General features: G+C 37.4%; 3 protein-coding genes and 1 long non-coding RNA gene across 12 annotated transcripts in view; 2 read left to right on the top strand and 2 right to left on the bottom strand.

The window, feature by feature from the left end:
- Positions 1-24,599, top strand: part of LOC101737188 (protein MTSS 2) — a 181,854-nt gene that overhangs the window by 94,685 nt on the left and 62,570 nt on the right. The window lies entirely within an intron of this gene.
- On the bottom strand, positions 3-24,599 carry LOC101737050 (phenoloxidase-activating enzyme-like). Of its 2 annotated transcripts, XM_038021150.2 has the most exons (9): positions 24,423-24,565; positions 18,536-18,610; positions 11,187-11,344; positions 8,803-8,939; positions 5,111-5,271; positions 3,949-4,111; positions 2,017-2,222; positions 1,434-1,588; positions 3-1,101 (listed from the first exon to the last, which is right to left on the bottom strand). In XM_038021150.2, the coding sequence occupies exons 1-9, from the start codon at positions 24,478-24,480 to the stop codon at positions 844-846; spliced, it is 1,371 nt and encodes a 456-aa protein (XP_037877078.1). In that variant the 5' UTR covers positions 24,481-24,565; the 3' UTR covers positions 3-843. The 2 variants fall into 2 exon arrangements, with proteins under 2 accessions (XP_037877078.1, XP_012553157.1); XM_012697703.4 differs by lacking the exon at positions 18,536-18,610 and having other exon boundaries at positions 24,423-24,599.
- On the top strand, positions 11,358-14,500 carry LOC134201607 (uncharacterized). Of its 2 annotated transcripts, XR_009976971.1 has the most exons (3): positions 11,414-13,456; positions 13,699-13,850; positions 14,223-14,500. It is a non-coding gene; the product is annotated as an uncharacterized LOC134201607 (long non-coding RNA). The 2 variants fall into 2 exon arrangements; XR_009976970.1 differs by having other exon boundaries at positions 11,358-13,850.
- On the bottom strand, positions 14,498-15,972 carry LOC134201603 (uncharacterized). The gene is made up of 3 exons (XM_062676839.1): positions 15,344-15,972; positions 15,013-15,260; positions 14,498-14,908 (listed from the first exon to the last, which is right to left on the bottom strand). Exons 1-3 carry the CDS (start codon positions 15,350-15,352, stop codon positions 14,851-14,853), a joined length of 315 nt encoding a protein of 104 aa, XP_062532823.1. The 5' UTR covers positions 15,353-15,972; the 3' UTR covers positions 14,498-14,850.

Here is a 24,599-nt window from a genome sequence, read left to right as displayed (position 1 = left end):
ACTCGAAAACGTAAATTGTTTTAATTATCAAAATACAAAGGTAGTTCTTAAAATAAACACCAACAGAATAGTTCGAATCCAGAGAATGAGATCGTTATGACATGTCAATGATACATTTTAAATTATTTAATAGAGTTTTAGTAGCGCTTAACAATAATTATTGTTCTTCAATTCGACCAGATTTCACATATTCTTCCTCCAGATTCAAATATAGTAATGATGAACTTTTTGATATTTCCAACAGTACTTTTGAATTTTGTCAGTCGTCTGAAGTTACAGTACATTTTTTGTAGCGTATGCTGCACTACCTCACTACTAAGTACTTTAACCACTTCGAAATTTTGACTGGACCGCAAATTTAATTAAGGCTACATTGAAAATATGTCCTTCATCTTCTTAATCAAAAAAATGTTAGACCTTATGAAAACAAAATCTAATTACGGTTGATTTCAAGCACAAATCACAATTAGTTTCGCAGGATCGTCTCATGTGCAAGAGAATAATGCAACGATTGTAATATACGACTGTCGAATATAGGAGTAAATTTTAATTAATAAAATCCCGTAGACTTTCATCGAAACTAGTCTAGAAAAAAAAATAACCAATAATTCTCTGCTTTAATTTATACGCTACTCATTTTCTCTTATTTTTATTCAATTTAACACGATAACATCAATTCAATTTAAGCTATCCATTATTAGTTTTATTAATTTAGGCTAACAGACATACGGGCGACTTAAACCCAACTGTCATCATGTTATTAATATTGCCAGTAAACATTGATATGGCTTAAGAGGTTGCCAATCGTGATCACTCATAGGCACTTCACGTTCGAAATTAAAGCTATGATTTGACCGTGCTCCTGATCCAGTCGAGGTATTCGTAGACTTTGGTGTAAACGCCCGGAATGTCGGGAAGACCGCACGGCGTTGGGCCAAAACTGACCACACCGACGACTTCATATTGTCTACCGTTCTCGTACATCAATGGCCCACCGGAGTCGCCCTTGCAAGAGTCTTTGCCCGGAACACCGCCAGCGCAAATCTGTTTGTTCCATAAAGTTATTTTGCGGTTTTGCACCGAGTACGCTGGTTGGCAAATCTGAAAAAATTACTCGGGATAAATAAGTAATCGGGGACAAACCACACGTGGTCTCTTGGCCCCAAACTAGGATTCCCGATACTAATGGAACGAGAGACTAAATTGACAAAACACAACTTGAAAATTATACCTTACTCGTCCTAAACTGCAATCGAGGTGCATTTCTACTTTTAGAATAAATGTTTTCGCGCCGGATTTTCTCAGTGGCTCGCAATTCCGATCGGGTAGTAGATTCAAAAAAGCACCGCTCTTGCTGGTGCTAGCAAATTCTCTCTGGCTTAGCTAGCTCAGAAATAGCGTGTCTAAGTTCACGGTAGGGATAAAAAACTCACACTGTGGGGAATGTAAGGCAAGTCTACGTGGGATTTGACATCGCTGCTGATCTGGTTCGTGCTCACTGCACCCCAACCGGCGGCGTAGAATACTGTTTTATTTGGTGTGTTCACTGTAATGTCCGCCGATGGAAGGCAGATCGGTCTGATAAAATCTGAAAAACGCGTATAACAACAATCTTTAATCCTGGGTACAGTAAAGGGTTTTACCCATTTAAATTTAGAGCAAAGTGCCGTGTACAAAGGCCAAAATGTGTACCTATTTTTATCTATTCTTTTTCATTTGCGGTAAACAAAACAAAAAATGATTTTCCTCTCAAACACGATCGATTTCAATATATGCTGCCGCTATACACGTTGAGAGATAGGGCATTACTTCGCAACAGAAATAATCATGGTAGTGGTGTAAGCATTGTAGTTTTTGGGACAATTTTTTTTGTTACCCTCGTTGGATTGTTAAAAGCTTTTGGTAGCATTGGGTTAGGTACCACCAATATGCCTGTTACTGCCGCGAAGAACTATAGAATAAACTATAGAACTGAAACTCAAAAAGAGCTGAGTGCAAGTAATGCAATATACTGACCAGTATAAGGAGCCATTTGACTCATTCTGATCAAAGCGATATCGTTCTTCCTTTGAGGGCTGACAGGATTATATTCCGGATGGGGTATGATCTGTTCAATGGGTATGACTACTATATCTTCCGTGCAGTCCGTGCCTCCGGCTTCGACAACCACACAATCCGGTCCGCTGTTAGCAGTGTCGTATTCGCCGAGTCTAATGTTGGTACTGAAAATTTAGTGATATTATTATTATAATATTTTTTATTTATTTTATTGCTTAGATGGGTGGACGAGCTCACAGCCCTCCTGGTGTTAAGTGGTTACCGGAGCCCATGGACATCTATGACGTAAATGCGCCACCCACCTTGATATATAAGTTCTAAGGTCTAATTCAAATTCAAATTCAAATTCAAAATCATTTATTTCAACTTGGATGTCATCTAAAACACACTTGTTGAATGTCAAAATGTAAAAGAAAATGTTAACTCTACCACCGGTTACAAAAAAGCCACAGTCCTGAGAAGAACCGGCGAAACAAACTCAGCGGGCTTTTTTTTTTTTTTGTATTTTCTCAACTATTTTCTTTTTTTTTTTTTCAAGTATAGTTACAATGGTTGCCCCACCCTTCAAACCGAAACGCATTACTGCTTCACGGCAGAAATAGGCAGGGCGGTGGTACCTACCCGCGCGGACTCACAAGAGGTCCTACCACCAGTGATTTTTTTTCGGTCAATCACTGTCAATGCTGACTATATACTGTATTTGTACTGAACTTGAAGTATAATAGAATGGTATATCTTTGTTGTGACTGGATGATGCTTTGAGACCTTCGAAATGTACTAAGAACAGTCAGTTGTTCTAATTGATCGCGCCTGACATTGAGTGTTTTTGTGCTATGCCAGAAAACTTCCTTTCATTGTGTTTCGTCGCCTACCTAAGTAAGTAGTATTGAAAGTAGCTTCAAGGAACTATTTTGGCCTTATCAAGCATGGTGAATGAGCTCACAGTGGACGAGGGATTCGGTCTGAAATAGTTTGCTAATATGTCCAAGTAGAGCACCGATTATCTAAATCTACAACAAGATCGGAATTGTGACCCACTAGAACTATTCCACCGCTACTATTAAAAAATAATTTCGATTGGAAATTCATTATGTTCAAACGGTGGTTTTCAAAGTTTTCCTCAAGTTAAACAATTAAGTATGATTAATGATCCCGTGCACGCACTTCTGATGAAAATCTTCGAACGTCATAGGAATTCTAGCTAAGTATGTATTTTTTGTGTTCTGGTTCTTCCCTTGAGAAATAATAAATTTAGTCTCTAGTTGGGTTTCTGGAAATTTACAGAAACACGTCGTGTTTTTTTTTGTGTGTTTTTATTGCCCTTGTAGACAGACGAGCCTACGGCCCACCTGATGGTGAGTGGTTACCATCGCCCATGGATGTCCACAATACCAGGGGCAAAGCCAAACTGCTGCCTACTAATTTGTTTGGCTTTATTGCCTTCATTGGTACACCTTATGAAAATACCACTAACGAACATCGTATCATCAAGATAAGATCATAAGCTACACGGCATAAAACAATCTTAATGTGAATTTTTTGGAGTTAAAGTGTGGTTTGGTATTTGTTGTTCGCATTCGCGGGATATTTTTACTCTGAACATATAAAAGTCAACACACACCATTTCCACAATATCTATAATGTGTACAATATTAAAATATGAACCAAAAGTAAAATAAACAACGCTAGGCACTAGAAGATACAAATTAAAACTAAAATTACGTTTTTACAATCAACTTAAATGGACACGCGCGAATCTCGTTGCATGACGTCACCGGACGACACCTGCGCGTTCGGGAAGTCCGATCGCATCCGATGACGCCCGAGTGCCACCGAATGTTGCACGCTACAAAAGGAAACCTAAGATATATGAGCGACTGAAATACTTACGGTTTTCCGATTTGAAGGACCGCTCCGGCTATGCAGTGGCCAGCTGTAAGAACATATCTACCGCTTATCAGCGAGCCACCACACAATAATTTGATCCTGTTATCACTGACATACTCGATGACTATCAGCCACGGGTATTGGTCGATAGCAGTCGCTGTTCCACCTGGCAAAAAAGTTTCATCGGTTAGTTTTATTGTTCTTCATTAAGTTAAATGGTGCTTTTAGGTACCACAAGCACTGGTCCCCGTCCTCGTCGAACCCGTCGCTCGCGACGAAGGGCTCGACGAGCGAATTAAACCATAGACACAGCCCACTGAGTTTCTCGCCGGATCTTCTCAGTGGGTCGCGTTTCCGATCCGGTGGTAGATTCTGCGAAGCACTGCTCTTGCTAGGGTCAGTGTTAGCATCACCTCGGTTTGAGCCCCGTGAGCTCTCATACTAGCTAAGGCTACGCTGAAATAGCCTCTCAAGGCTATCTATCAGCTTAGGTAGGAAAAAATAAAAAATAAAAATAAAGTTAAGTTTTATCGCACGAAGCAAAAGGCCTTAATTCGCTTAGCGAGGTGAGGGGATTTGTGGGGCCTTTTTTCTCAAAGAGCAATCGGATGGTCGAACCGCGCTTTCCAATTCGCACCGGCGCTGAGCCTGTAGAGTACATCGGGATGTCTGCTATGAATAACCTAGAAATAGGTTAGCCATGTCAAGGATCGGTTTAGTGCACTACACTTCCACAGGGTGAAATCGAAACGCAATTGTGTGTAAAACAGAGCTAGTCAAACTTGTATCCTTTGATGCGCTCGCCTCATATCTGTTGTAGCCTAACCCCGAATCCTCAACGGATCGAATAGCATTCATTCCAATCTATTAGAGTCAGGGGCTCCCAAACTTTGTTGTTTACGGCCCACTTTGAGAATAAATTATTTTTAGCGCCCCCATTTCTTCACCTACTTTAAAACCACTATAGCGAGAGCTCAGTCGGTGTCTAATAATCCTAGATGAAGTTACAAATCGCCTTCCTAACCTGTACAGAACGCCCCATTTTTTCTGGGTCTCCTACCGCCCCCTTTTAGGCCTGCGGCGCCCACAAGGGGGCGTTATCGCCCACTTTGGGAAAGGCTGTATTAGATCGATGACGACAATACGTATTTGGTGACGTACATACCAACGATTTTGTTTCCAACGTTGGCGTCTAGACCACAGCAAGAGTCCGCTGGGTTGGGTAGTAATGCCGAAACAGTCGCCCTGCAGCTGCCCGCTGGAGGAGGGGGTGTGGCTAAAGGCGCTGGGCCACAGCATACACTGTATTGATCTGCACTTTTACACCTGAAACAGATTATGTTCGTTTGTGTCAATTTTCCTCATTACATTGTGGAGATTTTGCATTTATTTATAAACGGCCGTCTGGTGTAGTGGTAAGTGACATGGTCACTACATAAGGGGGTCGCGGGTTCGAAACCCGCCAAGGGAAGATATTTGTATGATAAATATAAATGTCTTTTCCAGGGTTATGTATGTATATTAAATATATGTATGTGTATAATAAAAATCTTACATTTATTTCCGTTATCTGGTACCTGTAACACAAGTTCTTTACGAACTTATCACGGGACAAGTTAACAGATTGTTAGTAAATATTTATGTATTTTGTATTGTATTTGTATTTTGTATTTAATGGAACACGTTCGAATTGGAGCAAATCTCTAGATGTTAATTTTTTTTCATAATTTGTTTTTCTATCATTACTAGCGGACCGAACAAACGTTGTCTTGCCATATATAAGATTTCTAGGGAATTCTAGTGTAGAAAAAAAATATATCTTTCAACCACATAATACCTGAATATAACAAAAAAAAAATTAGCCAAAAAATAAAAATAGAAAATAATTGTTAGGGGTGGACAACCCCTTATCACTTAGGGGTATGAAAAATAGATAGTAGACGATTCTCAGGCCTACTGAACATACATATAAAATTTCATAAAAATCAGTCGAACCGTTTCAGAGAGGAGTATGGTAACTAACATTGTGACACGAGAATTTTATATATAAGACTAGCTGACCCGGCAGACTTCCTAGTGCCTCAATCGGTAAATAAAAGACCTAAACTTTGGTATAAAATAAACTTAAAACAAACAAAAGGAATTCGTCCGACGGGGGACACAACAAAGGGAAAACAAAACTGTTATAATACCGAGCATTTTCATATTTATCTACCTTTAAACCTTCCCTGGACTTCCCCAAATAATTCAAGACCAAAATTAGCCAAATCGGTCCAGCCGTTCTCGAGTTTTAGCGAGACTAACGAACAGCAATTCATTTTTATATATGTATATAGATAGAAGAAGATAGATAAAGAGACAAATAACAAAAACAGCATACGAGAAAGATCACGTAAATAATCTGGGACGAGTTTTTTGAAATGAAAATACGAAATAATAGTGTTTTGTGTAAGTTAAGCAATGTACAGTCAAACCTGGATAAGCGAGAGTTTAAGGGAGCACAATCTCATTCACGTTTTTTTTTTTTTTATTGCTTAGATGGATGGACGAGCTCACAGCCCACCTGGTGTTAAGTGGTTACTGGAGCCCATAGACATCTACAACGTAAATGCGCCACCCACCTAGAGATATAAGTTCTAAGGTCTCAGTGTAGTTACAACGGCTACCCCACCCTTCGAACCGAAACGCATTACTGCTTCACGGCGGAAATAGGCGGGGTGGTGGTACCTACCCGTGCGGACTCCCAAGAGGTCCTACCACCAGCGGTTACGCAAATTATAATTTTGCGGGTTTGGTTTTTATTACACGATGTTGTTCCTTCACCGTGGAAGTCAATCGTGAACGTTTATAGAGGTTTCTCACTAACTCGAGTTTCTCTCTAATGCACCCTCTGAATTTCATTTCGTGATATTCCGGATTCAAACGCATTTACTATTTTAAGTTTATCACCCAATGACAGTACTTTAATTTTTCGTTTTGACACGATTCAGAACAGAACTTTCCTTCGCAATGGATTAACGATAAACTGAGTAAGTCCGACAAACAGGACGGTACACAGGCACACGTGTCCGTTCGAAAAGAATGCGATAAATTAACAACGTTATTTAGTTCCACGAAATAGAATACGTTCAATATTGACGAGAAAACAATACAAAAACAATGGTAGGAAGTTCCACGAAAGTTAAGAATGAGTTATAATGAGTCAAATGTTAAATTTGTAATTTATTTTGTCATTTGTTCCTCCTAAATAATATAAATAAATAAAGCTCGACTGTCGCGTATAGATAAGTCGCAGTCTCAATTACGGAGGTCCATGGGGGAAAAACGACTTTCCCTTACAAAGGTTTCTGTTTCTCGCTAATAGAGGTTTTGGGAGCTTAAAATGACGGGTCCTGGCTATTACTCTCACTTATCATTCCCGATCCTGCGGAAAGAATGGAAAGCAGTCGACGTCGCCCAAAACACGTTATCTCGGATCCTCCCGATCCACTAACGGTGCTTCTAGGTACTTCAAGCACCGGTCACCGTTCTCGTCGAACCCGTCGCTTGCGACGAAGGGCTCGACGAGTAAATTAACTCTCAGACACAGCCCACTGAGTTTCTCGCCGGATCTTCTCAGTGGGTCGCGTTTCCGATCCGGTGGTAGATTCTGCGAAGCACGGCTCTTGCTAGGGATCGTGTTAGCAACGTCGTCAGGTTTGAGCCCCGTGAGCTCACCTACTAGTTAAGGTTACGCTGGAATAGCCTCTCAAGGCTACCAGCTTAGGTAGGAAAAAAAATCTCACTTATAGAGTTTTCTTACTTATCCAGTTCTCACTTGCCCAAGTTTGACTGTACTTGTTTTGGTGTTAAACTAAATACAAGTTGCTCAGCCGGTTTCGGTTGTTAAAAAATATTGTTACATAAGACACGATATTCGAATGATGGGGGAGGACGTGTCCGTGAGATGGTTGTCTGCGATTACAATAACAGGTTTAATGTATAATCTCGTAACATACACACGTGACATCACAGCCAATGACCGGTTTGACGAAGCCGTACGCATATCTACGACTGATGATAAACTTATACAATCAGGTGCAGTGTGTGATTCGGGTAAAATTTTTTGTTGCCTATATTAGTGAACGAGGTCACGGCACACCTAGTTTTAAACTGTCCCCGAAGATATAGTTAAGTTATTATATAAACATCATATCGCGAATATCACCACTTACGCTGTGGATGTGAGCCCTAACTCCCGAAAATGCTTTTTACGCTAGAAGGGTACTGTAAGCCCGTGAGGTAGTGGGTGATTCATTGACTACTTAACACTGTATGGCCCAAGAGTTCCTCTATTTCGAGCGTTGAAAAGGTACTTATATGACCGATGTCCGATTCATAGTCTAATTAAATATTTTTAGACAAAGAGACCATTCTAATAATTTTATTTATATTTTAATGATTGATTAAACAATTTCCGTTGTTCGTCAATTGCGAACCGGTCGTGCTCGTGTACTGAAAACGCCCTTGCTATTTAGCTCTAACAATAGGAGTAGGGACCCCGGTAACGGTACTCGTCGAACTCGGCAAAGAGTTCGACGTGCAATCTAACCCATGCATCAGCGCGCTCAGTTTCTCGCCGGATCTTCTCAGCGGGTCGCGATTCCGACCTAGTAGTAGATTCATTCGCGAAGCAGCTACTTTTGAGTTGTTAGGTCTCCTTTGGAGGCGCTCGGGTAGCTGTTCGCAAATCCCACCCCTCCTGGCCGAGCCCTTGCTCGCCCACCTGCCTTGGTAAAACTGGAAAGGCCTCCAGTAATTTCGCAAACATAAAAGAAAAAAACTAGAAACGCTTATTATTGAAAAATAATAAATTACCTGGAGTTTTGTACGTATAACATGTTTTCCTTCGAGGTCGGAGGCCTCAACATTTGAGTGAGGTGTTCGCAAGAGTATATGTTTATACATTTTCCTGGTTTACCATCCGGTGTGTGACATTCACTTGGACAGCATACCTGAAATTGGATGATGACAATGGAATTTCAAGCTTCGAATGTCGGAGCTAATGTTTTTGCTCATCGCGCTTTTGTCCTAACTGTTGTAGGTGATTTAATGCATATTGTAATATATAATGTATATAAAATTAAACTAACCCGTTGACCCGACCCTATTTAGCCCGTTGAGGCTTCCATTGCGCCCTGTCATGACCCAAGTAGTTAAATAACATCCAAGCGATACCAACGTTAAGCACTAAAGCAAGGATATGATTATTAAAATTTTTTGGTAATGCACTATTTCGGCCAGGGTTTTTATAATGTTAGTCACGAATGAGTAAAGCTCACATCTGTAAATGCTGTTTAGAACATTACAAATTTCGCAGTATATAATTACGCAAAGATAAAACAGGCAAATAAAAATAAATAAATACTATGTCACTTTGATATGTTGTTCTTCAAACGAGGCTTGCGGAGATTACTTAACGGTAGACAGCGGTTTGGCTCTGCTGACGTCCATGGGCGACGGTAACCATTCATCAACTGTTGGGCCGTATGATCGTTTGCCCATAAAGGAAAAAAAAATGTAGTTGGTTTGTGAACCGATCTACTTTTTTGTTTAGTAGCTATTATACACTTAAACAAATGAGGAAAATTAATACATAAATTTTATTTGAACGTTGAGGAGGCCAGTCAATTTTGTTAGAATTTCGATTGCTATACTGGGCGAACACTAATTTTAATATGTACCATTTTCTTTCTTTGACTGTAGTGTAGTTTTCTTTCTTTGAAATTATTTGTCTCATAAATGCGTATTAAACATTTGGATTGGTAACAGAAAATATTTTAATCATCATAAAGCTTGATTTAGAAATATTAACTCGCGTAGATTATATCCGTGATAATTTAAATGAGATAAACAACAAAAAATCATATGACGAGGAAAACTAATTACTAAAAATTTATCACATTACGTACGCATGCTACTCATGACTCATTTTACAGAGATACGTGTGATTGCTTCGCAACGTTTTCACATCATGCAGGAAAATTCTGTTTTTCCCTTGCAATTAATTCATGTAATTCCCGTTGCTATTTACAATATCGATTATGGTTGATGTGCTCTTTCGGTTACATTTCCTTCTATGCTTCTTGACTATATTGAAAATGATAGCCATTTGAAATCGTCGTGGCCTAAAGGATAAGATGTCCGGTGCATTCGTGTTGAGCGATGCACCGGTGTTCGAATCTCAGGCGGGTACCAATTTTTCTAATGAAATACGTACTCAATAGATGTTCACGATTGACTTCCACGGTGAAGGAATAACATCGTGTAATAAAAACCAAACCCGCAAAATTATAATTTGCGTAATTACTGGTGGTAGGACCTCTTGTGAGTCCGCACGGGTAGGTACCACCACCCTGCCTATTTCTGCCGTGAAGCAGTAATGCGTTTCGGTTTGAGGGGTGGGGCAGCCGTTGTAACTATACTGAGACCTTAGAACTTATATCTCAAGGTGGGTGGCGCATTTACGTTGTAGATGTCTATGGGCTCCAGTAAACTTTTAACACCAGGTGGACTGTGAGCTCGTCCACCAATCCAAGCAATAAAAAAAAATTACAAAGTAATGTTTTTTTTTTCAATGCAAATAAAGCTTAGTTTGGAAAAGGTCAATCGCTTTAAGAGGACAAGACTAGATTGTTCAAACGAATAATGTGCTCATTTTGGCTTTGGTCTGGTGGAACTGGTTTCTCGCTTAGACTTCTAAGTCAACCCTCGAATTAACTCCCATTCTGATTTGTATAACATTATTTGATTTGCCGCTGTCAAATACGCATATAAACATCACTAAAACTCGAAATCAAATCAAAATACAGGACATGTTATTTTTAAACCCCATCCAGTGCGATAATGACAGACTTAAATCATTTAGAAGTTATTTTGGTAGTGATCAATAATGATTCAGGGCGTTATCGGAAGTGAGATAATTAAATAACACAACTGGTTAAAACTGTGTCCCTAAAATAACAATGTCAGTACTAGATTCTTAATGTTTTGCACTACGGGATTTCTATTTGTCATAGTATCACGGTAACATTTGGTACACGCTTAATGGCTTAGAAAGAACATCGCCATAGTCACATCTTTCAATACGAGTACACGTGGCGTCATATCCTATAGGCTATTATTTCTTTCAAATCTAAGAGTCATGCCCAGATTTAGTTATTTAATGAACGAAGTTGCAAGTATCCAATGAATGACATTACCAATGGCTTCCCTCCCTGAAACCCGCATTGAGATTTCTTGAGAGCTTCCAGATCCTGTTGAGTACGATCAGGCTTTCTAACGAGGGCCAGCAATGGCTCGCATTTGTAGATATCCACACACGTTCCCTGACCGCCACCGGAGGCCGTGCACGCTGACTCTGAAATGCGAGATATGCGGTTTCATTAATATGTTATTGAAAAACTAAAAGCTGCCTTAGTGACACACAAAAATAAAACAAGTTATGTTAAAACTCACAAACAACAAACAAACAGCGTTACAGACGTATCTGTATCTGGTGTAAAGTACTGATTTTTGTGATTTTTTTTTTTTTTTTTGCTTAGATGGGTAGACGAGCTCACAGCCACCTGGTGTTAAGTGGTTACTGGAGCCCATAGACATCTACAACGTAAATGCGCCACCCACCTCGAGATACAAGTTCTAAGGTCTCAAGTATAGTTACAACGGCTGCCCCACCCTTCGAACCGAAACGCATTACTGCTTCACGGCGGAAATAGGCGGGGTGGTGGAACCTACCCGTGCGGACTCACAAGAGGTCCTACCACCAGTGATCGTTATTTATATACATGTTAATTTTAAGCTTGAATGTTTTGTGTGTATTGCTGTTGGTGTGTCTAAATAAATAATTAAATAAAAAACTTGTCGAAACTCCGCATTATAATAAAGCCTTTTATGTCACACACAAAGATTAAAACAATTAAAATATTTTGTATCTCAGGAATGTGGACAAGATAGGATCATAATAACAAATTACATTATTATTTTTGCAACGTTTCGGTCTTTTATTAGACCTTCATCGGGCATCTGAAAATTACACATATTAATAACCGACAATATAAAAATAACAATTGTCAACACTACAATATTTACCATAATATGAATTCCAACAATCACTATCTTACACTGCACAGTTGCCTTAGTCATTATAAATTAATACAAATCTATATATTAATACGTGAAGCAAAAACTTTGTATCCCTTTTTAAGAAAATTGCGCGGACGGAGGAGTATGAAATTTTCCACACTTATAGAGAATATAGAGAAGAAGTGCACAATGCTAATATTTTTTTTAAATAATGCATAAAAGATACATTAAATCGATAAATGAAACATTACACACACTACATACCATGTATTTGACGCACACACGCATGCATACTATTTATTGTCAAACTTTTGTTCTTGACGTCTGTTGTCAAATTGAGAATAAATTTAAATATTGTTTGTCTTTGTTAATATTTTTTATAGTGTAGTCTTGGCGAAATTTGTGATTATAGAAGTATAAAATACAATCTTAATAGTGTACAAACTTACAATTCCAATTAATTATAGTCGAATTTTGACTACTGCGGGACTTCTAGTTAGAAGTCGTCGTGGCCTAACGGATAAGACGTCCGGTGCATTCGTGTTGAGCGATGCACCGGTGTTCGAATCCGGCAGGCGGGTACCAATTTTTCTAATGAAATACGTACTCAACAAATGTTCACGATTGACTTCCACGGTGAAGGAATAACATCGTGTAATAAAAATGAAACCCGCAAAATTATAATTTGCGTAATTACTGGTGGTAGGACCTCTTGTGAGTCTATGGGCTCCAGTAACCACTTAACACCAGGTGGGCTGTGAGCTCGTCCAATCATCTAAGCAATAAAAAAAATATAAAAATTTGTATTCATTTATGATGACTAACGGCCGTTTTCAATAACCTATCTATCCCTAGTTTCGGTTACTAAAGATAGACAAATCTATATTTTTGTCCTTACTTACGTTCCAATAACCTATCGACGGGCAGCAGTTCCTATCGGATTTATTTATCCATCGTCGGGAGGACGGATAGCCTGCTAAAGATAGAACGCTCATACAAATCGTGCTTACTTCTGTTTCAATATGAGTTTTAAGTAACTCTCCGGTAGGCGGCGCTATCTCTAGTATGGGCATTCGCTTATCTGTCAAAATCGGCCGGTTACATGTTTATCTTTCTAAAGTAAATCGCTATAATTTAATAATTGTTTCTCTTCATATTGGCATATTGTAGCAGTGATGATAGTGATATGGAATTATTTCAAATGATAATGGATTGTGATGCAGATAGTGATAGTGAGGCCGATATCATATGGTTAGGAAAATAAAGATCGTCTGAATTACATGGCGAAGATCAATAATTACGAATTTGACTGTAGATTTCTGAGCAAAGGTGTTGTGAATGAATTGATTAATTTAATGAGACTATATTTGAGTGTAACGTCAAAAAGGTAAGATAAATTTTAACCATAAAAGTACTCGTTATTACAACTTATATTTGTTTATAGCAATAGCAAAATTATACCTAATTTTTGTTGTGTTACAAAATCACACTCAACAAGAATTCTATAATACTGCTGGATTCCCATGGTGCCCTAAATGACATTCATATACTAATACAATAACCTGGTAGGCTATTTACCTTCATTCTTATTACACACTGATACCTCTACATTTTATATTTGTGTTACAGATTCAAATATAGGAGAGGAATTTAGAAATAGAAAAAGAGTATTTTGAATGTGTAATTTGTGTGCAATGCATCATTGATGTTTCAAAATGTTGTTGCTTGATGGCCTGGGTCTACTCATGATACAACTATAATTAACCATTCCGATTGAAAAGGTATTTCTTATTTATATTACCTTATTTATATTATTATTATTATATATTATTATTATTTTTTTATTTATTTATATTATATATTTAGGTGTTTATATGAATTTAATATGACACTATTATAATAAATTATCTACATATCAAGAGAACATTGATAACAAGGTGGACTTGGAAATTGATATTTGCTTGCCGATAGAGGCTATCCCCACAACCCTATCTTTTAACATGATTAATTAACCCACATACTCAATCGGAACGATTTAAAATGAATCACATATTTAAACAAGAAATACTATAGAGAGGTAATCTTTTTTTTTAGTTAAGAGCTTGTTATACTGTATTGTAAAATAATTTAAGCGAATAATGTATAATTTTCAGATGCATTGGTGTTTGTAAAAGAAGACTCCCTGTATATCATTGAAAAGTAGATTAAAACTAGAAAATATGCAAGCTGTTATTATAGCTGCCATGCTGCATAATATCGTCAGAAGTATGAATTTAGAAGAATTAGAATCAGAAATTTCAGTCGCAGATACATTACAGGAAAATAATATAATTGTTCGTAACAATTTTTCAAAACTTACATCTGAAATACAACTATGTACTTATAAATAATTGCTTCCAAAGATAATTTATAAAATAAACTCCAAAGATAATTTGACTATTTTTTATTTTCCAAAATGATAATTACATGGTAGTTAGTACATGCAAGATATTTAATTTAGAATTTGTACATATACTTAAAAAACTATCTAACATAAAATTACTATTGCCTACTTAATTTATGAAATTTAATATTCCTTTTAAGTAATTTTTAATTTTTTAAATTATCTAAATCTAACTTAACTTTTGCTACAACAATCTCCTCTTCTTTATTTTCCAAGTCAAGTCTCTTTTTTGCTATTAGATATTCTGCTAATGCATTGTCCCTATGCTAGACTTGCATTTCTTTTCTTCCATCTTGTTTCCGCTTGGCTGTAAAAGTGTTAAAAATATTATATGTGACCTACAACAATGTGCATGCTTTATCCAAAATTTCATCTGCAATCCTTAACACCTCCAGCCTGTAACAAAGAGCATAATTATTTCAAATACTACGGCAACCTGAAGAAAAAATCATGTTTATCAATGTGTTATTAGAGACAAACAATCAACTAATTATACTAACCTTACTAAGGTTGTTTCTTTTGTTGCCGTAGCGTTCTTTAAGTTTTCCCATTTTAGTCGAAGCTGCGATGGAGTTCGTGGGAAACGACGAATCGACGAATTAAAATCATTTACAAGGGTTTGCCAAGCCTGCTCCTTCAATTTATTGATTGTGGCATTTGTTGCCTTATTATTGAAATGTTTTTTCGCCGCCACAAGTTCTGCTAGAATCATCGTCTCATCTTTTGTCATGGGTGCTGCCTTTCTTGACTGAAAAAGATATATTTTCTAAACTTGAACTCAAAGTTTTCAAAGTAAAATTATTATTATCAATGTAGTTCATAGATACTTACAGAATTCATTTTATTTCACTGTAGCTCTTTAATTATAAACACACTTAGAATTATAAACGAAAGTTTTAAAGCGTTTTGGAGGTAAGTCATCATCTAATATAGTAGGTAAACAATAGAAAAACAAACAAAAGAAACTGATCACTGCTTATTGGCAAACGGACTGTCAAAACGTTTCGTTTCATAATTTCGACTAGGATAAAAATAGCAATACGTCCAATTTAAAAAAATCTACATATGTTTTTATTACTTTTTGTTATAAGCAAATGTGTTTATGATAGTCTACAATATGCTGGTTAAATTATAGTTATAATTTAGAATAAAATAAAATAAGTCTTGATCCTGATGTTGTTTCGTATTTGTAGTGGAACGAAACGTATCAAGAGGCTCGGATAAATCGGAGGGAAGAAGCTATCTACTGTTGGTTAAAGAGAGATAGCACTTATCCGTGATTGTGAAACGCAAACTAAGGATAGATACGCTCTTGCTGATATTCGGAGATAGCTATCTATCCGAAAACTCAGATACGTTATTGAAAACGGCCGTAAGGCAACTGTGCAGTGTAAGATAGTGATTGTTGGAATTCATATTATGGTAAATATTGTAGTGTTGACAATTGTTATTTTAATATTGTCGGCTATTAATATGTGTAATTTTCAGATGCCCGATGAAGGTCTAATAAAAGACCGAAACGTTACAAAAATAATAATGTAATTTGTTATTATGATCCTATATTGTCCACATTCCTGAGATACAAAATATTTTATTAATAATTATGGACGATAATATTGATAATATTAAAACAATTAGTAGAATTACGAATGGTTAGAAATTTTACACACACAATAACCTTAGGTCGCAAAGTGATAAGTGATGATCTAACAGACATACAACGTTATAGATAGACGTATCTGCATCTGGTGTAAAGTACTGATTTTTGGGTATGTCCGAAATCGTTAAATCGGTGATTTGACCTCCCGGGGGCATGCGTTTTGTATTTTTTTTATAGCACATTAAAATATATTTCATTTTTACAAGCTATAGCACAGAATAGAATCGATGATTTTTGGTAGTAATGTATGTATATGATTGCAAACCATTTCCTATATTATCGTTGATAATTTATACAATGTGTCCAATCTTCGATACTCTCAGGATTTTATAATACACAGTCAATTTTATCAGTAAATATTACAAATGTGCTGCTAACTCCAATTATAAAAATGACTTTGCTTTATGAAAATTTTCGTTAAATCACAGATTGGGTGTCTTCAGCCATACATTCATTAGTATAGGTCTTACAAATACCAATAATGAGGAGCCATTAGATATTGAATTGTCGCCATGTTTTTCAGATACTTTAAAGATAAGTACGTATAAGGTTATGGTAATAAATTATAACACGAGATATTTCCCCAAAAATGCCTGTGAGTCTGGTCTCTGAACTATTTAAATTGAACACACCTATGACTGTACAATAGTAGCCATTTTAAAAGCAGGCTCGTTCTGGTAAATTAAACAATTGATAATTATAATATTTAGAAAATATATTAAACTTAATGGATATTAAACTAGATGGCTTCTAATGAAACTAAGTTTATGTAACTCGGTGAATGAAATGAATGAATGATTAGGCAAATTCAGAAGTTGATTGTTATAAGAAATCCCATTAATGTTACATATAATTGGATATTGAAAAATCGAAAATATTTTTAATTTGTTCACGAATACATGAAATATAATTTACTAATTACTATTGTCGTTTTGGATATCACACACTACACTAGTTTTAACTTTAGTTATGATATGATCATGTTATTTATTCCTTTAGTTTTCAGACTAAAATCTTTCAATTGTTTTTTGAGTACTTCAATATCCAATAATATTTACAATTATTATGTTGTTATTGTTTTTTAAATTTATTATTCCATATTGTTTATTTAGAAATGGCGTTTCGTATCGCGTTTGTTATATTCATTTCATTATTTTTGACGTTTAGAATACTTGACAGTTTTCATCGGGTCACGAATGACTAACGTGTTACTCGTTAATTTTTCTATTAATGGTTAATTTTTTTTTATTGCTTAGATGGGTGGACGAGCTCACAGCCCACCTGGTGTTAATTGGTTAATGAAGCCCATAGACATCTACAACGTAAATGCGCCAGCCACCTTGAGATATAAGTTCTAAGGTCTCAGTATAGTTACAACGGCTAGCCCGCCCTTCAAACCGAAACGCATTACTGCTTCACGGCAGAAATGGGCAGGGCGGTGGTACCTAACCTAATGGACTCACAAGAGGTCCTACCACCAGTGATTACGCAAATTATAATTTTTCGGGTTTGGTTTTTATTACACGATGTTATTCCTTCACCGTGGAAGTCAATCGTGAATATTTGTTAAGTACGTATTTCATTAGAAAAAGTGGTACCCGCCTGCGGGATTCGAACACCGGTGCATCGCAACAACGAATGCACCGGACGTCTTATCCTTTAGGCCACGACGACTTCAAAATACAATATTTGTTCGTTTTTTTTCCCTACCCATTTCTGGTAGCCCAAAGGGCTATGTCAGCTTCTCACGGACGGGAAATATTTGAATGTCGACGTATAAAACACCTTAGTTTTCGATATCGGAATACGAAGATAAGTTGTGTTACAGTTTCTAATATCTTTATCTTTAATTTTCTGCGCGGATAGTTCAAAATCGCTTATTCCTTCGTGAATGTCACTTGCAAAACTCAAGCATCTATATATTAATACGTGAAGCAAAAACTTTGTATCCCTTTTTACGAAAATTGCGCGGATGGAGGACTATGAAATTTTCCACACTTATAGAGAATATAGAGAAGGAGTGCACAAAGCTAATTTTTTTTTTAAATAATGCATAAAATATACATTAAATCGATAAAGAAAACATTACACACACTACACACCATGTATTTGACGCACACACGCATGCATACTATTTATTGTGAAACTTTTGTTTTTGACGTCTGTTGTCAAATTGAGAATAGATTAAATATTGTTTGTCTTTATTAATATTTTTTTTATAGAGTAGCCTTGGCGAAATTTGTGATTATAGAAGTATAAAATACAATCATAATAGTGTACAAACTTACAATTCCAATTAATTATAGTCGAATTTCGACTACTGCGGGACCACTAGTTAGTTTTAATACGTTAATGGTTTTTACCTTCACCGTTTATTTCGTTTTTTCTTAAGTCATCCGGAAAATAAATTGAATCGTTATCTATGTGTGCTGCGGTACCTATAAGCAGGAAAACAAGGAACTCAATACCGGGGGATGTTCGTGATATGATGACTGGTTGACTGAGTAGGACTTGTGGTAGGCAGCGGCTTGCCCCTGGCATTGCTGAAGTCCATGGGCGACGGTAACCACTTACCATCAGGTGGGCCGCGTACGCTCGTCTGCCTACAAGGGCAATAAAAAAAAATATGTTCCGTAAAATAATAAATTTCAGCTAATATACGAAAATATACAGGGCTGTAGGTAAAAGTAGGGTATTCGAAAAAAAAATATACATAAATCATCTATGTATGATTATTTATAACTGGTGGTAAAAAAAAAAAATCCTAGGCTATGTCGGATAGTTGGGACGCCGACGTGTCCCAGCTCGGCGCCTCCTAAGACGTTTAGTTAGAAAAGCGACTGTGGAATTTAGTGTTTTATTAAGTTCCACAGTCTACTAAGCACACACACACACAGGGTGAATAGTGGGGCAGCCGCAGGTACTCAAGGCGAGTGACGGCATTTACGTTGTAGATGTCTATGGGCTCCGGTAACACCGGGTGGGCTGCGAGCCCATCAACCCATCTAAGACATAAAAAGTGTAGGTTTCTGAAAGGTCATTGATTTATCGTTTATAAATAAGGATTCATTGAATTTCGTGCTAAATTGATATTCGAAATACCGAAACCGCGTGGTAATTTGGTTGCTGATATTTCTCGAAGATCTACTACATATGAGTCGTCTATTATCAAAGGTGACAATCTGTGCATTTGGACAAAAAAATGTTATTGATATGTTGATACAGATTGATTTGAATATAATCGTCTCCTTCAAAGAATACGGTTCAAAACCTGCATTAAATAAAGGTTAATACTTAACCTGTTATTTATCTAAGATGTCGTTCAGAAGAGTTTTGTGACTGCCAATGGAATACAAAGTCAATAATTCGTTTTTCTGATTTACCAATAATTGTCCAAAAGTCACATTGCCGGCTTTGATAATAGACGACTCATATATCAGGTGACGGTATGGTGTGTCGACATCACCCAACTAACTTGTCCGTATAGGTATACCCCGAAAATCTATTCTAAGATCATATTTGAATTTTTTTTAAATTTTTTATTGCTTAGATGGGTGGATGAGCTCACAGCCCACCTGGTGTTAAGTGGTTACTGGAGCCCATAGACATCTACAACATAAATAATGCGCCACCCACTTTGAGATATAAGTTCTAAGGTCTCAAGTATAGTTACAACGGCTGCCCCACCCTTCAAACCGAAACGCATTACTGCTTCACCGCAGAAATAAGCAGGGCGGTGGTACCTACCCGCGCGGACGCACAAGAGATCCTACCACCAGTAAAAAAGTTCGTTAGCCTTAATATGTGATTTCATTTGGAACATTCTGGAATCGCTTTCGGACTCTGGTTCGAGATTATGGCACCGTAATACGTGAACGAATGCGAATAGACTCAGGATTGACTGCGAATCCTGTAGCTGTTTATTTTTAGAATCGAAAGAATTGTCTTAAACTTCTGTTACTTAAGACATCTATCTTCTATATACATATATAAAAATGAATTGCTGTTCGTTAGTCTCGCTAAAACTCGAAAACGGCTGGACCGATTTGGCTAATTTTGGTCTTGAATTATTTGTGGAAGTCCAGGGAAGGTTTAAAAGGTTCGATAAATATGAAAATTCTCGGAATTAAATAAAAATAACAATTTTGCTTTTCCTTTGACACATCGTCCCCCCTCGGACGAATTCCTTTTGTTTGATTTAAGTTTATTTTATACAAAAGCTTAGATATTTTATTTATCGATTGAGGCACTACGAGGTTTGCCGGGTCAGCTAGTACTTAATATTATAAAGCTGAGGAATTTGTTTGTTTGAACGCGCTAATCTCGGCAACTACTGGTCCGATTTGAAAAATTCTTTCAGTGTTAGATAGCCCATTGATTGAGGAAGGCTTATATATATATAAAAGATATAAAACATCATGGTTAAGATCAATACAAGTGGAGCACCAATAAATAATGTTTCAAAATAAGGATTTAAATAGCTCCTTAACATTATATAATTCAAAAATATTTTCACATTCTACTTAAATTAAGTGGGGAGTAGAATTTAGCGTTATGCCAAAGTAACTATTCCACGCGGACGGAGTCGCGGGCAAAAGCTAGTTACTAATACGCGCGTGGACTGACCAACTAACGGCTCACCAGATGCAAAGCTCATACGGAAAGCAAAAAAAATGTCCACCACAAAGTTTAAATTTTTTTGGGATATTTTCGTTCATATCTTTATAGCATTAGATTAAGAATATTGATATTAACTATATTTGTATTCATTCAGTGATTCTGTTAAGACAATATAAGTAAAGATAATGTGAAATAAACTTATCAGGTGGTCTTATCGGTAAGAGCAATCTCTTCCAGATCGCCATCGTGTTGACAAGAATCATTTAAGGAAAGAAATTAACCGCGTTGCACTTGTCACTGGTGGTAGGACCTCTTGTGAGTCCGCACGGGTAGGTACCACCACCCCGCCTATTTCCGCCGTGAAACAGTAATGCGTTTCGGTTCGAAGGGTGGGGTAGCCGTTGTAACTATACCTGAGATCTTAGAACTTATATTTCGAGGTGGGTGGCGCATTTACGTTGTAGATGTCTATGGGCTCCAGTAACCACTTAACACCAGGTGGGCTGTGAGCACGTCCATCCATCTAAGCAATAAAAAAAAAAAGACTTATCGGATGAAAAAACAAATAAATGAATAATATAATGATAAATTTACCTCTTGCTAATGCAATATTAGCACAAGGATAAGTAAAGCTGTACATACTACAAAGGATGTGCGTTATGACTAATAATTAGTTGGAAATTTATATATGGCCTCTATCTAGCTGGGTCTCTTGTTGGTTCAAGCCCAAAACTGGGAAATTAAATGTTTTCGTAACTAGTCCGTGAGCACGCAACTCGTAAAGGTCTTATTTAACAAAATCAGTAATTGTGTAGATGAAGAGCAAGGCTTTTTTTTTTGGTTAGGAGGAAATCGCCGTACTTCCGCTTCCGCCCTCCACTGGGGATGGAGGGCGGGGCATGTCGTACTCGAACCGACTAAAACCTCCTGTCGTTCAACAACCAACGTCTAAACCTCCCATGAGACAGAGCTCATGAAAAGGCAAAGGGGGGAAAGTGAAGTGTTTAGTGCGGAGCACGTCTCTCCTATTACCCTCCCCCTCGGGACGCCGGACTGGTGGTCGTCGGCGCCATGAGCACCAGCCCTCTTGGTCGGCAGGCTATCCGAATCCCGCCTAGATGGCGCCGGTTAGAGTGAGTGAAGAGCAAGGCTAGTGTTGTTAACGCAATCACTACATAGTATAAAACAAAGTCGCTTTCTCTGTCCCTATACCCTTGTGTATGCTTAAATCTTTAAAACGACGCAACGGATTTTGATGCGGTTTTTTTTTAATAGTTAGAGTGATTGAGGAGTAAGGTTTATATGTATAAAATAACATCCATTAAACAGTGGAGAAATCAATAGTAAATTACAGTTTCCGAAGCGAAGCGAGGGCGGGTCGCTAGTTTATTTATAAGGCATTTACGGTTTTTGGTTTGTGTTCTGTATTACGCTCGGGTTGGTCCAGCTTCTCCCGACCGTAATTCGAGAGCTCCGGTTTGATGATTAGAACAACTTGTTTTACTCTAATACAGAAAGTTGAAAAATTCAGTACTATATATACTTAGATAGAGGTTAAGCTAATAAGCCGTGTCAAAAGATAGTTGGAATTTTTGGATAATACATTTGATAGTAAACTTGCGAAATAAACCTAGGAAATTATATAAGTTTTACAAGATATCCTTAATCCTTATAATCCTTTTTCTTTATAAATAAAACATCCGTGTTGTTTTTTTGTACAACAGAGAAAATCTATGCCTACCTACTAGCTTATATAATACCTACTTCGTGCTTTGGACTGTATATAGAGAATAAAGTGGATAATGATTTGACCCAGTTAAGGAAATACGTATTTATTAAGGCCAATGATCGGATAATCGACTAGGTATACCTAATGACTGTTATCTTAACATTCAGATTCATTGATTGCATTCAGTTTTATTTATTGTTTTTATTGTTAAAATGACGTATCAAAACAAAAGGTTTATTTTATCACTCGATAAAATTCGTCGGTCTATAGATAAATAGAATCAAAAAAATATATTATAAAGCTTATAAAAAAAAGGTCGTTGTATTTAAAATTAAACTTATTTGCACGAAAATGAATTGATTGTAAAAAAAAAACGAATAGGTTGCTGATAAAAAAAAAAAAACAACTAACGGCTATTCTCTTGTTAATGGTGTCAGAGTACCGATTAATAAATTTTTAAACGTAGTCCATATCTATGTCATTATTCGTGTACTAATAATGACTTAGGATGAAGGAGAAGGCATTCACGGGCTGAAGCTTACGGGCTTCGGTAATCACAACACCATGTAAGCTCGCCTATTCATTTCAATCAGTAGAAAAAGCGTACGGCTACGTAATGGGGACCGGTCATCGTTCTCGTCAAACCCACCGCTTGCGACGAAGGTCTCGACGAGTAAATTAACCCACAGACACAGCCCACTGAGTTTCTCGGCGGATCTTCTCAGTGGGTCGCGTTTCCGAGCCGGTGGTAGATTCTGCGAAGCACGGCTCTTGCTAGGGTTCGTGTTAGCAACATCGTCAGGTTGGAGCCAAGAGAGCTCACCTACTAGCCCGGTGACGCTGACATGATCTCTCTAGACCAGCAGCTTAGGTAGGAAAAAAAGTAATGGGGAGGAGAGGTTAGAGGTTGCTGTCAGTCACGGACGCATTCCAGGGTCACAACCAAGTTGCTATTACCACAGTGCTATAGCTACATACTGCCACAGTAACTTGCACTGAAACACTGGTGGTCTACCGATAATTACCTACACATTTGTCTAAACGTCTGTGTAGGCAGATTTCAATGGCGGCGACCGCGATTAGAACCGTCAAGATTCTTATTTGGAGACACTTTCCTTTTTCGAAGAGAGACGCGTGCACCTAAAAGTAATACTGCTTCTCAAATAATCACTTATAATTCTTGTTTCACGTGAAATAAGTCGCTTTTAACACTTCTTGTGCGCGCCGAATATTACAACGTATTGTTTTAATTATAATTTATAATTCCTGTTTGACTTAATGGTTGTGTGAAGCCGAACGCAATTAAGACCGCCTTATGCTTTTCTGGTATTTTTTTTTATTTTTTTATTTTTTTATAGCTTAGATGTTGGACGAGCTTACAGCCCACCTGGTGTTAAGTGGTTACTGGAGCCCATAGACATCTACAACGTAAAAATGCGCCACCCACCTTGAGATATAAGTTCTAAGGTCTCAAGTATACCTAGTTACAACGGCCGCCCCACCCTTCAAACCGAAACGCATAACTGCTTCACGGCAGATATAGGTATTTTTTGGTTTGTTTTGTTTTTCCCTAACTATTTGCTGGTAGATTCCAGCTACGCCCGGACAGTAAGGTGAGCTCACGGGCCCAACCTGAGAGGATGGTCTGCAATTAAAGTGCTCCACTGTTCTTCGTTACCGTTTCTGGACGATGATAACTTAATAAGACTAATAAATTAATGATAAAATTCTGTCAGTAGTTAGATCGTCACAATAGAAGTCGTAGAAGTTCCTAAAAAATGATTATCGACTAGCACATGATTTAGTACAATTCATTCTATCCTTAAGAGGCGCGAATAAAAACTGAAAGTCAAGGTTTCAAAATTCAAGTCGTACGTAAAAACTTATTTCGATGAACTCACGTCCGTTTGCGCCGCATAAATAAGCCGCTACGATTGTCGTAAACAACAACGGAGACATTTTATTTTGTTTTATTAAAAAATCACTTCATATCACAACGTTTAGAACACGACCGCACTCACCGGCAAACGTATTTACTCTGACAAGTTCGACCGGTCATCGTCTAATGTCTGTTGTGT

Source organism: Bombyx mori, chromosome 28, assembly GCF_030269925.1.
Source record: "Bombyx mori chromosome 28, ASM3026992v2".
Taxonomy (NCBI): domain Eukaryota; kingdom Metazoa; phylum Arthropoda; class Insecta; order Lepidoptera; family Bombycidae; genus Bombyx; species Bombyx mori.
Note: the sequence above shows the minus strand (reverse complement) of the source record. Positions and strands in the feature narration are given on the sequence as shown.